This window comes from Lonchura striata, chromosome 2 (genome assembly GCF_050655825.1).
Source record: "Lonchura striata isolate lonStrDom1 chromosome 2, ASM5065582v1, whole genome shotgun sequence".
Classification (NCBI taxonomy): Eukaryota; Metazoa; Chordata; class Aves; order Passeriformes; family Estrildidae; genus Lonchura; species Lonchura striata.
This window is the reverse complement of record NC_140704.1, coordinates 156,794,683-156,810,311: the sequence shown is the minus strand read 5'-3', so window position 1 is coordinate 156,810,311 and position 15,629 is coordinate 156,794,683. Positions and strand designations below refer to the sequence as shown.

General features: G+C 48.8%; 1 protein-coding gene across 5 annotated transcripts in view; it reads left to right on the top strand.

Moving 5' to 3' along the window:
- Positions 1–15,629, top strand: part of MROH1 (maestro heat like repeat family member 1) — a 77,231-nt gene that overhangs the window by 3,523 nt on the left and 58,079 nt on the right. For 2 of the 5 annotated variants that reach the window (XM_085572747.1, XM_085572746.1), the window contains exons 1-7: positions 1,008–3,768; positions 5,615–5,771; positions 7,328–7,426; positions 8,877–9,028; positions 11,725–11,865; positions 13,398–13,484; positions 15,204–15,282. In XM_085572747.1, coding sequence (XP_085428873.1) covers positions 2,545–3,768; positions 5,615–5,771; positions 7,328–7,426; positions 8,877–9,028; positions 11,725–11,865; positions 13,398–13,484; positions 15,204–15,282 — 1,939 coding nt within the window. In that variant the 5' untranslated portion in view covers positions 1,008–2,544. Of the gene's footprint in view, positions 1–718; positions 871–1,007; positions 3,769–5,614; positions 5,772–7,327; positions 7,427–8,876; positions 9,029–9,077; positions 10,439–11,724; positions 11,866–13,397; positions 13,485–13,523; positions 15,283–15,629 lie in introns of those variants that run through there. The other 3 variants (XM_085572749.1, XM_085572750.1, XM_085572751.1) reach the window with 3 other exon arrangements.

Here is a 15,629-nt window from a genome sequence, read left to right as displayed (position 1 = left end):
GAAAAATGGGGGAAAAATTGGGGAAAAAAGGGAAAAAATGGGGAAAAATTTGGGAAAAATTGGGGAAAAATGGGAAAAATTGGGGAAAAATGAGGAAAAATGGGGAAAAATTGGGGAGAAATGGGGAGAAATGGGGAAAAATGGGGAAAAATGGGGGAAAATGGAAAAAAATTGGGTAAAAATCGGGAAAAATTGGGAAAAATGGGAAAAAATTGGGGAAAAATAGGGAAAAATTGGGAAAAAATCGGGGGAAAATGGGGAAAAAATTGGGGAAAAAATGGGGAAAAAATTGGGGGAAAATGGGGAAAAATGGGGAAAAATTGGGGAAAAATTGGGGAAAATGGGGAAAAAATTGGGGAAAAAATGGGGAAAAAATTGGGGGAAAATGGGGAAAAATGGGGAAAAATTTGGAAAAAATCGGGGAAAGAAAGGAAAAAATTGGGGAAAATCGGGAAAAAGTGGGGAAAAAATTAGGGAAAAAATGGAAAAAATTGGGGAAAAATTGGGGAAAAATTGGAGAAAAATTGGGACAAAATGGGAAAAAATGGAAAAAAATTGGGGAAAAAAATGGGGAAAAATTGGGGGAAAATGGGGAAAAAATTGGGAAAAAAAAGGGAAAAAATTGGGGAAAATTGGGGAAAAATGGGGAAAAATGGTGAGTATTGGGGAGGCGGTGTGGGCACTGTCGGGCACTCATTCTGTTTTCGGACCCTGGCAGGGCTGGCGCTGGCGCTGCTGGAGGCGGGCGCGGCGCCGGGCGCGGAGCCGGAGGCGCGGGCGGCGCTGGGCGCGGCGCTGGGCGCGCTGGGCGCCGCCGAGCCCGAGGAGCTGCTGGGAGCCTGCGGCCACTTCCTGCAGCAGCACCCCAGGGTGCGCCACGGGATTGGGGTGATTGGGGTGATTGGGGTGATTGGGGTATTGGGGGGATTGGGGTTATTGGGGTGATTGGGGTGATTGGGGTGATTGGGGTGATTGGGGTTATTGGGGTGATTGGGGTGATTGGGTTATTGGGGTGATTGGGGTGATTGGGTTATTGGGGTGATTGGGTGATTGGGGTTATTGGGTTATTGGGGTGATTGGGGTTATTGGGGTTATTGGGGTGATTGGGTTATTGGGGTGATTGGGGTATTGGGTTATTGGGTTATTGGGTTATTGGGGTTATTGGGTGATTGGGTGATTGGGTTATTGGGTTATTGGGGTGATTGGGGTGATTGGGTGATTGGGGTATTGGGGTTATTGGGTTATTGGGTTACTGGGTTATTGGGTTATTGGGGTTATTGGGGTATTGGGTGATTGGGGTTATTGGGTGATTGGGTTATTGGGTTATTGGGTTATTGGGGTGATTGGGGTTATTGGGTGATTGGGTTATTGGGTTATTGGGGTGATTGGGGTGATTGGGTGATTGGGGTATTGGGGTATTGGGGTGATTGGGGTGATTGGGTTATTGGGGTTATTGGGGTTATTGGGGTGATTGGGTTATTGGGTGATTGGGGTTATTGGGGTATTGGGTTATTGGGGTTATTGGGTTATTGGGGTTATCGGGGTTATTGGGGTTATTGGGGTATTGGGGTGATTTGGGTTATTGGGGTTATTGGGGTGATTGGGTGATTGGGGTGATTGATTGGGGTATTGGGTGATTGGGTTATTGGGGTGATTGGGTTATTGGGGTGATTGGGTTATTGGGGTTATTGGGGGTTATTGGAGATTATTTGGGTTATTGGGGCTATTGGGGATTATTTGGGTTATTGATTTGGGGATTATTGGGGTTATTGGGGATTATTTGGGTTATTGGGGTGATTGGGGATTATTGGGGATTATTTGGGTTATTGGGGTGATTGGGGATTATTTGGGTTATTGATTTGGGGATTATTGGGGTTATTGGGGGATCTGGGGGGTCTAAAGGGACTTTCTGGGGGGTTTGGGGGATTATTGGGGATTTTTAGGTGTTTTTGGGTGTTTTTGGGGATTTTTTTAAGGGATTTTCTGGGTGTTTTGGGGGATTATTGGGGATTTTTGGGGATTTTTTTGGGGAGATTTTAGGGGATTTTTTAGGGAATTTTTTAAAAGGGATTTTCTGGGGGTTTTGGGGGATTATTGGGGATTTTTTGGGGTGTTTTGGGGGGTTTTTTGGGGATTTTTTAAAGGGATTTTTTGGGTGTTTTTGGGGATTTTTTTAAGGGATTTTCTGGGTGTTTTGGGGGATTATTGGGGATTTTTGAGTGTTTCTGGGGATTTTTTGGGGATTTTTTTAAAGGGATTTTCTGGGTGTTTTGGGGGATTATTGGGGATTTTTGGGGATTTTTTGGGGGGGATTTTGGAGATTTTTGGGGGGATTTCTTGGGGATTTTTAAAAGGGATTTTTGGGGATTCTTTGAGGGGATTTTAGGGGATTTTTCTGGGATTTTTTAAAAGGGATTTTCTGGGTGTTTGGGGGGATTTTTGGAGATTTTCTGGGGCTTTTGGGGGATTTTGGGGGCTTTGGGGGTTTTTTGGGGATTTTTTGTGGATTTTTTGGGGGGATTATTGGGGATTTTGGGGGATTTTATGGAGATTTTCTGGGGATTCTGGGGGATTTTGGGGGGATTTTGGGGGGATTTATGGGGATCGTGGCCTCCATTTCCCATTTTCCCATCCCAAATTCCCAAATTCCTGTTTTTTTTGGGATTCCAGCTGCCCTGGCCCTGGCGGGTATTTCCATTTCCCATTTTCCCAAATTCCCAAATTCCCGTTTTTTGGGATGGCAGCTGCCCTGGCCCTGGCGGGTGTTTCCATTTCCCATTTCCCCATTTTCCCAAATTCCCAAATTCCCGTTTTTTTTGGGATGGCAGCTGCCCTGGCCCTGGCGGGTGTTTCCATTTCCCATTCTCCCAATCCCAAATTCCCAAATTCCCGTTTTTTTTGGGATGGCAGCTGCCCTGGCCCTGGCGGGTGTTTCCATTTCCCATTCTCCCAATCCCAAATTCCCAAATTCCCGTTTTTTTTGGGATTCCAGCTGCCCTGGCCCTGGCGGGTGTTTCCATTTCCCATTCTCCCAATCCCAAATTCCCAAATTCCCGTTTTTTGGGATTCCAGCTGCCCTGGCCCTGGCGGGTGTTTCCATTTCCCATTTTCCCATTTTTTCATCCCAAATTCCCGTTTTTTTGGGATGGCAGCTGCCCTGGCCCTGGCGGGTGTTTCCATTTCCCATTTCCCCATTTTCCCAAATTCCCAAATTCCCGTTTTTTTGGGATTCCAGCTGCCCTGGCCCTGGCGGGTGTTTCCATTTCCCATTCTCCCATCCCAAATTCCCAAATTCCCGTTTTTTTTGGGATGGCAGCTGCCCTGGCCCTGGCGGGCGTTTCCATTTCCCATTCTCCCAATCCCAAATTCCCAAATTCCCGTTTTTTTGGGATGGCAGCTGCCCTGGCCCTGGCGGGTGTTTCCATTTCCCATTCTCCCAATCCCAAATTCCCAAATTCCCGTTTTTTGGGATTCCAGCTGCCCTGGCCCTGGCGGGAGTTTCCATTTCCCATTTTCCCATTTTTTCATCCCGAATTCCCGTTTTTTGGGATTCCAGCTGCCCTGGCCCTGGCGGGTGTTTCCATTTCCCATTCTCCCAATCCCAAATTCCCGAATTCCCGTTTTTTGGGATTCCAGCTGCCCTGGCCCTGGCGGGAGGCCGTGCTGGCCTCGGTGGCCGCGGCGATCCGGAGCCGCCTCCCGGATCTCGGCGCCGGAGCCGCGGCGGCCGCGGCCGCGCTGGCGGCGCAGGAGATGGAGCGCGGCAAGGTCGGCACCAAATCCCCAAATTCCCATCCCGGGATTCCCGTTCCCGCAATTCCCCGATCCCGAATCCCAGATCCCATCCCAAATCCCGGAATTCCCCAATCCTGGAATTCCCATTCCCGGAATTCCCCGATCCCGAATCCCAAATCCCAGTGTTCCCCCTCCTGGAATTCCCCAATCCCAGATCCCATCCCAAATCCCGGAATTCCCCATCCTGGAATTCCCCAATCCCAGAATTCCCCAATCCCAGATCCCAAATCCCAGTGTTCCCAAATCCCAGAGTTCCCCAATCCCAGAATTCCCCAACCCCAGAATTCCCCAATCCCTGATTTCCCAGATCCCAGAATTCCCCAATCCCTGATTTCCCAGATCCCGGAATTCCCCATCCTGGAATTCCCCAATCCCGGAATTCCCATTTCCAGAATTCCCCGATCCCGAATCCCAGATCCCATCCCAAATCCCGGAATTCCCCGATCCCACCCAAATCCCAGAGTTCCCCAATCCCAGAGTTCCCAAAGTCCAGAATTCCCCGATCCCAGAATTCCCAATTCCTGAATCCCAAATACTGAATCCCAGATTCCAGAATTCCCAATCCCAAATCCCAGAATTCCCATCCCAGAATTCCCAATCTCAAATCCCAAAATTCCCAGTCCCAAATCCCAGAATTCCCAATCCCAAATCCCAGAATCCCAAATCCCAGAATTCCCAATCCCAAATCCCAAACCCCAAATCCCAGAATTCCCAATCTCAAATCCCAAAATTCCCAGTCCCAAATCCCAGAATTCCCAATCCCAAATCCCAGATTTTCCAGGCTCCCCTCCCACGGCAAATTGGGATTTGGGGTTGAGATCATTCCTGGAATTTCTCCTGGGATTTTTCCTGGGATTTTTCCTGGGATTCCCCTTTGGATTCCCCCTGGGATTTTCCCTGTGATTTCCCCTGGAATTTTTCCCGGGGGTTTTTCCCTGTGATTCCCCCTGGAATTCCCCCCCAGGATTCCCCCCTGGGATTTTCCTGGGATTTTCCCTGGGATTTTCCTGGGATTTTCCCTGGGATTCCCCCCTGGGATTTTCCTGGGATTTTCCCTGGGATTCCCCCCTGGGATTTTCCTGGGATTTTCCCTGGGATTTTCCTGGGATTTTCCCTGGGATTTTCCCTGGGATTCCCCCCTGGGATTTTCCCTGGGATTTTCCTGGGATTTTCCTGGGATTTTCCTGGGATTTTCCCTGGGATTTTCCTGGGATTTTCCTGGGATTTTCCTGGGATTTTCCCTGGGATTTTCCTGGGATTTTCCTGGGATTTTCCTGGGATTTTCCCGGGATTCCCCCCTGGGATTTCCCTGGGATTTTCCTGGGATTTTCCCTGGGATTTTCCCGGGATTCTCCCTGGGATTCTCCCTGGGATTCTCCCTGGGATTTCCCTGGGATTTTCCTGGGATTTTCCCGGGATTCCCCCTGGGATTTTCCTGGGATTCCCCCCTGGGATTTTCCTGGGATTTTCCCCCTGGGATTCCCGCTGGGATTTTCCTGGAATTCCCCACCCTGGGATTTTCCCGGGATTCCCCCTAGGATTTTCCTGGGATTCCCCCCTGGGATTTTTCCTGGGATTTTCCCCCTGGGATTTTCCTTGGATTCCCCCCTGGGATTCTCCCTGGGATTCCCCCCAGGATTTTCCTGGGATCCCCCCTGGGATTTTCCCCGGGATTTTTCCCGGGATTCCCCCCTGGGATTTTCCTGGGTTTTTCCTGCAATTCCCCCCTGGGATTTTCCTGGGATTCCCCCTGGGATTCCCCCGGGATCCCCCCGGTGTTCCCTGCCCTGGCAATTCCCGTTTTTTTTTTGGGATGCAGGAGCCGGAGCGGCAGGAGGCGGCCGGGGCGCTGCTGGTGGAGCTGGGCCGGCGCTTCCCGGGCCCGGCGCTGGAGCAGCTCCTGCGGAAATTCCCGCCCGGAATTCTGCCCCCGCCCGCGCTGCTCCGCACGCTGGCACGGCTGGCGGCCGCCAACGGTGAGCGGCGCGGGAAGCGGGAATGCCCGACGGGAAAACGGGAAAATCGGAAATTCTGAACGGGAAAACACGGGAAAACGGGAAAATCGGGAATTCTGAACGGGAAAACGGGAATGCCCGACGGGAAAACGGGAAAATCGGGAATGCCCAACGGGAAAACGGGAATGCCCAACGGGAAACGGGAAAATCAGGAATTCTGAACGGGAAAACGGGAATTCTGAACGGGAAAATGGGAATTCTGAACGGGAAAACAGGAATTCTGAACGGGAAAACACGGGGAAACGGGAATTCTGAACGGGAAAACGGGAAAACGGGAATTCTGAACGGGAAAATGGGAATTCTGAATGGGAAAACGGGAATTCCCAACGGGAAAACGGGAATTCTGAACGGGAAACCAGGAAAACGGGAATTCTGAACAGGAAAGCGGGAATTCTGAACGGGAAAATGGGAATTCTGAACGGGAAACCGGGAATTCTGAACGGGAAACCGGGAATTCTGAACGGGAAAATGGGAATTCTGAACGGGAAAATGGGAATTCTGAACGGGAAACCGGGAATTCTGAACGGGAAAATGGGAATTCTGAACGGGAAAATGGGAATTCTGAACGGGAAACCAGGAAAACGGGAATTCTGAACAGGAAAATCAGGAATTCTGAACGGGAAAACGGGAATTCTGAACGGGAAACCGGGAAAAGCGGGAATGCCCAACGGGAAACCAGGAAAATCAGGAATTCTGAACGGGAAAATACGGGAACTCTGAATGGGAATCCAGGAATTCTGAACGGGAAAACGGGAAAATCAGGAATTCCAATGGGAAAATACGGGAATTCTGAACAGGAAAACCAGGAATTCCTACAGGATTCCAGGAAAATCCGGGAATTCCCACGGGAAAATCTGGGAATTCTGCCCAAAATCCCGGAATTATGCCCGGAAATCTGGGAATTCTGCCTGAAAATCTGGGAATTCTGATGGGAATCCGGGAAAATCCGTGAATTCCCACGGGAAAATCTGGGAATTCTGAACGGGAATCCGGGAAACTCTGGGAATTCCCACGGGAATGCGGGAAAATCCGGGAAAATCCAGGAATTCTGAATGGTAATCTGGGAATTCCCACGGGAAAATGCGGAAATTCCCACAGGAAATCCGGGAATTTCCACGGGAATCCAGAAAAATCTGGGAAAATACGGGAAAAATCCGGGAATTCCACCAGAAATCTGGGAATTCGGCCAGGAATCCAGGAAATTACAGGAATTCTGATGGGAATCCAGGAATTCCGCTGGGAATACGGGAATTCTGCTGGAATTTTGGGATTTGGAGCAGGAATTTCGGGATTTAGGTCCAGAATTTTGGGACCTGAAACTGAAATTTGGGATTTGGGGCTGGAATTTTGGGACTGGGTCTGGAATTTTGGGATTTTAGGTGTGGAATTTCAGGATTTGGGGCTGGAATTTGGGGATTTGGGGCTGGAATTTTGGGATTTGGGTCCGGAACTCGGTCGGGAATTTTTCCCGGGGGGGAGTTCCGTGTCCGTGACCTTTTCCGGGTGTTTTTCCCAAGTTTTCGGGACGGTTCCGTTCCTGAGCTCCATCCTGGCCACGCTCGTGCCCCTCCTGCCCACGGCCCGGGACGACTCCATGAAATGCACGCTCTGCTACGGTAACAATCCCAAAAAAACACGGAAAAACATCCCAAAAAACCCGGAACAATCCCAAAAAACCACAGAAAAACATCCCAAAAAACCCGGAACAATCCCAAAAAAACACGGAAAAATTACAAAAAAAAAAAAAACCAGAAAAATCCCCCCAAAAAACCCGGGGAAATTCCAAAAAAAACCCTGGGAAAAAACCCCAAAATACCCCCCCAAATGAATCCCCAAAATTTCCCAAAAAACCTGGAAAAAAAAAAACAAACAAAAAAAAAAAAACAGAAAAATAAAATAAAAAACCCCGGGAAAATCCCTGAAAAAACCCGGGGAAATTCCAAAAAAAACCCAGAAAATTCCCACAAACCCCTGGAAAAGTGCCCAAAAAACCTGGAAAAATCCCCTAAAAACCTTGGAAAAATCCCCCCAAAAACCCCGGGGAAATTCCAAAGAAAAATCCCAAAAAAACCCAGAAAAATCCCCCCAAAAATCAGAAAAATCCCCAAAAAACCCTGGAAAAATCCCCCATTAAAACCCTGGGGAAATTCCAAAGAAAAATCCCAAAAAAACCCAGAAAAATCCCCCCAAAAAAACAGAAAAATCCCCAAAAAACCCTGGAAAAATCCCCCATTAAAAAACCAGAAAAATCCTCCAAGAAATACCCCGAAAAAAACCTATAAAAACAAGCCAAAAAAAACTCCTAAAAATCTCCCAAAAATTCCCAAAAATTCCCAAAAATCCCCAACATTCCTGGAATTCCCGCAGCCCTGCAGTGTTTCAGCGAGAGCATCCAGGAGTTCCTGGCGGGGCAGCTGCTGACCCTTGGTGACATCTCCCAAAAATGCTCTAAAAAATCCAAAAAATTCATCAAAAATTCCCCAAAAATTCCCAAAAAATTCCCAAAAAATTCCCAAAAATTCCCAAAAATCCCCCAAATTCCTGGAATTCCCGCAGCCCTGCAGTGTTTCAGCGAGAGCATCCAGGAGTACCTGGAGGGGCAGCTGCTGACCCTTGGTGACATCTCCCAAAAATGCTCTAAAAAATCAAAAAAATTCATGAAAAATTCCCCAAAAATTCCCAAAAATTCCCAAAATTCCTGGAATTCCCGCAGCCCTGCAGTGTTTCAGCGAGAGCATCCAGGAGTTCCTGGCGGGGGGGACGCAGGACCTGGGCGACATCACCCAAAAATGCTCTAAAAAATCCCAAAAATTCATGAAAAATTCCCAAAAAATTCCCAAAAAATTCCCAAAAAATCCCCCAAATCCCTGGAATCCCTGGAATTCCCGCAGCCCTGCAGTGTTTCAGTGAGAGCATCCAGGAGTACCTGGCGGGGGGGACGCAGGGCCTGGGCGACATCACCCAAAAATCCTCTAAAAAATCCCAAAAATTCCCAAAAATTCCCCAAAAATTCCCAAAAAATCTCCAAATTTCCCAAAATCCCCGAAATTCCTGGAATTCCCGCAGCCCTGCAGTGTTTCAGCGAGAGCATCCAGGAGTTCCTGGCGGGGGGGACGCAGGACCCCGACCCGACCGTCGGCGCCGACGACTTCGGCCTCGAGCTCGGAGCCGCCTTCGACATCCTCAGCCTCCAGTGGCTGCAGGCCCGCGACGGAAAGGTGGGATTGATTGGGATTGATGGGATTGATTGGATTGATTGGGATTGATTGGATTGATTGGGATTGATGGGATTGATTGGGATTGATTGGGATTGATTGGGATTGGGATTGATTGGGATTGATGGGATTGATTGGGATTGGGATTGATTGGGATTGATGGGATTGATTGGGATGGGATTGGGATTGATTGGGATTGATTGGGATTGATGGGATTGATTGGGATTGATTGGGATTGATTGGGATTGATTGGGATTGATTGGGATTGATTGGGATTGATTGGGATTGGGATTGATTGGGATTGGGATTGGGATGGGATTGGGATTGGGATTGGGATTGGGATTGGGATTGGGATTGGGATTGATTGGGATTGATGGGATTGATTGGGATTGATTGGGATTGATGGGATTGATTGGGATTGATGGGATTGATTGGGATTGATTGGGATTGATTGGGATTGATGGGATTGATTGGGATTGATGGGATTGATTGGGATTGGGATTGGGATTGATTGGGATGGGATTGATTGGGATGGAATTGATTGGGATGGGATTGGGATTGATTGGGATGGGATTGGGATTGATTGGGATTGGGATTGATTGGGATTGATTGGGATTGATGGGATTGATTGGGATTGATGGGATTGATTGGGATTGATTGGGATTGATTGGGATTGGGATTGGGATTGATTGGGATTGATTGGGATTGATTGGGATTGATTTGGATTGATTGGGATTGATTGGGATTGATTGGGATTGATTGGGATTGGGATGGATTGGGATTGATTGGGATTGATTGGGATTGGGATTGGGATTGATTGGGATGGGATTGGGATTGATTTGGATTGGTGGGATTGATTGGGATTGATTGGGATTGGGATGGGATTGATTGGGATTGGGATTGATTGGGATTGGGATGGGATTGATTGGGATTGGGATTGATTGGGATTGGGATTGATTGGGATTGGGATGGGATTGATTGGGATTGGGATTGATTGGGATTGGGATGGGATGGGATTGGGGTTTGGAGTCATTGGGATATTGGATATTGGGATTTGGGATATTGGGATTTTCCCACTCTTTTCTGGGATCTCCCCATTGGAATTCCAGCCTTTTCCTGCTCTTTTCCAGCATTTTCTCACTGTTTTCCGGGATTTCCCCGTTTTCCCGTTTTCCAGGTGCGGCTGGCGGCGCTGGAGGCGCTGGGCCCCCTGAGCTCCCTGATCGGGATTTACCCACTGGAATTCGGGATTTTCCTGCTGTTTTCTGTATTTTCCTGTCAGAATTCCAGGATTTCCTGTCAGAATTGTGGGATTTCCTGTCAGAATTGCGGGATTTCCTGTCAGAATTGTGGGATTTCCTGTCAGAATTGCAGTATTTCCTGTCAGAATTCCCGGATTTTCCCGTTTTCCAGGTGCGGCTGGCGGCGCTGGAGGCGCTGGGCTCCATGGGCTCCCTGTTCAGGATTTACCCACTGGAATTTGGGATTTTCCTGCTGTTTTCTGTATTTTCCTGCTGTTTTCTGTATTTTCCTGTCAGAATTCCGGGATTTCCCTCTGGAATTCCCGGATTTTCCCGTTCCCAGGTGCGGCTGGCGGCGCTGGAGGCGCTGGGCTCCATGGGCTCCCTGATCGGGATTTTCCTGCTGTTTTCTGTATTTTCCTGCTGTTTTCTGTATTTTCCTGCTGTTTTCTGTATTTTCCTGTCAGAATTCCGGGATTTCCTGTCAGAATTGCGGGATTTTCCCGTTCCCAGGTGCGGCTGGCGGCGCTGGAGGCGCTGGGCTCCATGGGCTCCCTGATCGGGATTTACCCACTGGAATTTGGGATTTTCCTGCTGTTTTCTGTATTTTCCTGCTGTTTTCTGTATTTTCCTGTCAGAATTCCAGGATTTCCTGTCAGAATTCCGGGATTTTCCCGTTCCCAGGTGCGGCTGGCGGCGCTGGAGGCGCTGGGCTCCATGGGCTCCCTGATCGGGATTTACCCACTGTTTTCTGTATTTTCCTGCTGTTTTCTGTATTTTCCTGTCAGAATTCCGGGATTTCCTGTCAGAATTCCCAGATTTTCCCGTTTCCAGGTGCGGCTGGCGGCGCTGGAGGCGCTGGGCTCCATGGGCTCCCTGATCGGGATTTTCCCGCTGTTTTCTGTATTTTCCTGCTGGAATTGTGGGATTTCCCTCTGGAATTCCAGGATTTTCCCATTTTTCAGGGTTCCAGGTGCGCCTGGAGGCGCTGGGCTCCCTGAGCTCCCTGTTCAGTATTTACCCACTGGAATTTGGGATTTTCCTGCTGTTTTCTGTATTTTCCTGCTGTTTTCTGTATTTTCCTGCCGGAATTCCAGGATTTCCTGTCAGAATTCCGGGATTTCCTGTCAGAATTCCGGGATTTTCCCGTTCCCAGGTGCGGCTGGCGGCGCTGGAGGCACTGGGCTCCCTGAGCTCCCTGTTCAGGATTTACCCACTGGAATTTGGGATTTTCCCGCTGTTTTCTGTATTTTCCTGTCAGAATTCCGGGATTTCCTGTCAGAATTCCGGGATTTTCCCGTTCCCAGGTGCGGCTGGCGGCGCTGGAGGCGCTCGGCTCCCTGAGCTCCCTGTTCAGTATTTACCCACTGGAATTTGGGATTTTCCTGCTGTTTTCTGTATTTTCCTGCTGGAATTCCGGGATTTCCCTCTGGAATTCCGGGATTTTCCCGTTCCCAGGTGCGGCTGGCGGCGCTGGAGGCGCTGGGCTCCATGAGCTCCCTGATCCCGGGCCGGCAGCTCCAGGAGCAGCTCCCGAAACTCGTCCCGGCCGTCCTCGGCCTCTACCGCAAACACCCGGAGCCCTTCCCCGTCTCCAAGGTGACCCACATCCGCATTTCCCGATTTTCCAGGAGATTTTCTCCCCGATTTCCCCCGAATTTTTCCTGAATTTTCCCAGCATTTCCCACCAATTTCCCCCCAGTTTTCCCTGAACTTCTCCTGAATTTTCCCAAATTTCCCCCCCCTGTTTTCCCTGAATTTCCACCCAATTTCCCTCAATTTCCGCCAAATTTCCCCCCAGTTTTCCCTGAATTCCCACCCAATTTCCCTCAATTTCAGCCAAATTTCCTCCCAGTTTTTCCTGAACTTCTCCCCAATTTTCCCTGGACTTCTCCCCAATTTTCCCAAATTTTCCCCCAATTTTCCCTGAATTCCCACCCGAGTTCCCTCAATTTTCCCCAAGTTTCTCCCCAATTTCCCCCCAATTTTTTCCCAGTTTTTCCCAAATTTTCTCCAATTTCCCCCCAATTTCCCTCCAAATTTCCCAGTAATTTCCCCCCAAATTTCCCCCAGTTTTCCCCCAAATTCTCCCCAATTTTTTCCCAATTTTCCCCCCAATTTCTCCCCAATTTCCACCCAATCTTTCCCCAATTTCTCCCCAATTTCCCCCTTATTTTTCCCCAAATTTCTCACCTATTTTTCCCCAAATTTTTTCCCCTATTTTTCCCAATTTTTCCCTCAATTTCTCCCCAATTTTTCCTGAATTTTCCCCAATTTTTCCCCCAATTTCTCCCCAATTTTTCCCCAATTTTCCCCTCAACTTCTCCCCAATTTCCCCCCAATTTTCCCCCAAATTTCTCCCCTATTTTTCCCCAAAATTTTCCCCTACTTTTCCCCAAATTTTCCCCCTATTTTTTCCAATTTCCCCCCAATTTCTCCCCAATTTCCCCAATTTCTCCCCAATTTTTCCCCAATTTCTCCCCGATTTCCCCCCAATTTCCCCCCAGTTTCTCCCCAATTTCCCCCCTATTTTTCCCCAATTTTCCCCCAATTTTCCCCCAATTTTCCCCCAATTTCTCCCCAATTCCCCCCCATTCCCCTCCAATTTCTCCCCTAGTTTTCCCCTATTTTTCCCCAATTTCTTCCCAATTTCCCCCCATTTTCCCCCAATTTCTACCCCAATTTCTCCCCAATTTCTCCCCCAATTTCTCCCCAATTTCCCCCCAATATCTCCCCAATTTTCCCCCATTCCTCCCCCATTTCTCCCCCATTTCCCCCCCCATTTCTCCCCAATTTCCCCCCCAGTTTTTCCCCAATTTCCCCCAACTTTCCCCCCAATTTTTCCCCAATTTCCCCCAACTTTCCCCCCAATTTTTCCCCAATTTCCCCCAACTTTCCCCCCAATTTCCCCCCAATTTTTCCCCCAATTTCTCCCCTAGTTTTCCCCAATTTCTCCCCAATTTCTCCCCAATTTCCCCCAATCCCCCCCAATCCCCCCCAATTTCCCCCCTATTTCCCCCCATTTCCCCCAATTCCCCCCCATTCCCCCCCCATTTCTCCCCAATTTCTGCCCCCGTTTTTCCCGGAATTCTGTTGTTTTTCCGGCATTTCTCCCCGTTTCCCGGTTGCAGAGCCTGTGCCAGCTGCTGGCGGCGGCGCGGGGCGGCCGCGCGCTCGAGGCGCAGCTGGAGCCGCTCCTGGCGGCGCTGCTGGCCCAGGTCAGAATTCCCGACTCCTGCAATTCCCAACTCTTGGAATTCCCGACCCCCGGAATTCCCAACTCCCAGAATTCCCGACCCCGCAATTCCCGACTCCCACAATTCCCGACTCCCGGAATTCCCAACTCCCGGAATTCCGACCCCACAATTCCCGACCCCGCAATTCCCGACCCCGCAATTCCCGACTCCCGCAATTCCCGACTACCGCAATTCCCAACCCCCAGAATTCCCGACCCCCGGAATTCCCGACTCCGCAATTCCCGACTCCCGGAATTCCCAACTCCCGCAATTCCCAACTCCCGCAATTCCCGACTCCGCAATTCCCGACTCCCACAATTCCCGACTCCCGGAATTCCCAACTCCTGGAATTCCCAACCCCCAGAATTCCCAACTCCCGCAATTCCCACTCCCGGAATTCCCACTCCCACAATTCCCGACTCCCGCAATTCCCAACCCCCAGAATTCCCGACTCCGCAATTCCCGCCCGGAATTCCCGACTCCCGGAATTCCCGAGCCCAAACCCCGGGAATGCGCCCGGAATCCTTCCGCACTTATCCCGGAGTTCCCCTCGACGCCTTCAGGATTTCTAAAGGATTTCTCTGGGATTTTGCTTGAAAATTTCCAGGATTTTTCTGGGATTTTTCCGGAATTTTTCGGGGATTTTTTCCAGGAAATTCCCAGATTTTTTCCTGGATTGTTTCCAGGATATTCCCAGTTTATTCCAGGAAATTCCCAGGTTTTTCCTGGATTTTTCCCGAATTTTTTCAGGATTTTTAAAGGATTTTACTGGGATTTTTCCAGGAAATTCCCGGATTTTTTCCTGGATTGTTTCCAGGAAATTCCCAGATTTTTCCTGGATTGTTTCCAGGAAATTCCCAGATTTTTTTCCTGGATATTTCCCGATTATTTTCAGGATTTTCCCCAGATTTTTCTGAGATTTTTCTTGAAAATTTCTGGGATTTTTCTGGGATTTTTCCCGGAAATTCCCAGACTTTTCCTGGATTTTTTCCCGGATTTTTCCCAGATTTTTCCTGGATTTTAAAATGAATTTTCCAGGAAATTTTCAACATTTTTCTGGGATTTTTCCAGGATTTTTCCAGGATACTTCCTACATTTTTCCCTGGAATTGTCCTGGATTGTGTCCTGAATTTTTCCTGGAAATTTTCAGCATTTTCCCCAGATTGTTTTGGGACTCTTCTTGAAATTTTCCAGAATTCTTCTGCAATTTTTCTGGGATTTTCCCAGAAAATTCCCAGATTTTTCCTGGATTTTTCCAAGGTCTTTTCCAGAATTTTCCCAGATTTTTCCAGGATGTTTTCATGCCTTTTTTTCTGGGATTTTTCTGGAATTTTTCCAGGATTTTTTGGTGATTTCCCCAGTAGTTTACCAGGATATTCCCCTGATTTTCTCAGGATTTTCCCAGGATATTCCCCTGATTTTCCCAGGATTTTTCCATGATTTTTCCGGGATTTTCCCGGGATTTTCCAGGATTTTTCCGGGATTTTCCCAGGATTTTCCCGTGATTTTCCCAGGATTTTTCCGTGATTTTCCCGTGATTTTCCCGGGATTTTCCCGGGATTTTCCCAGGATTTTCCCGTGATTTTCCCAGGATATTCCCGTGATTTTTCTCAGGATTTTCCCAGGATATTCCCCTGATTTTCCCAGGATTTTCCCGGGATTTTCCCGGGATTTTCCAGGATTTTTCCATCTTTTTCCCAGCTGGTGGCTCCGGCCGATCCCAAGGTCCCCTCGAGCAGCCGGAACCAGGCGGAGCTGCTGCGCTGCTTCTCCGTCCTGGGTGAGCATCCCAAAATTCCCGACATTCCCGACATTCCCGACATTCCCGACATTCCCGACATTCCCGACATTCCCCAAATCCCCAAAATTCCAACATTCCCCAAATCCCCAGATTTCCCCCCCAAATCCCCAGATTTTCCCCAAAAATCCCCTGATTTCCCCCAAAAATTCCATTATTTCCCCGTAAAATTTCACATATTTCCCCCCAAAATTCCCTGATTTTTCCCCAAAATCCTGTATATTTTCCCCAAAATTTCACCGATTTTCCCCAAAACCCTCCGATTTTCCCCAAAATCCCCCAAATTCCCCCTAAACCTCCTGTTTTTCCCCGAAATTCCCAATTTTTTT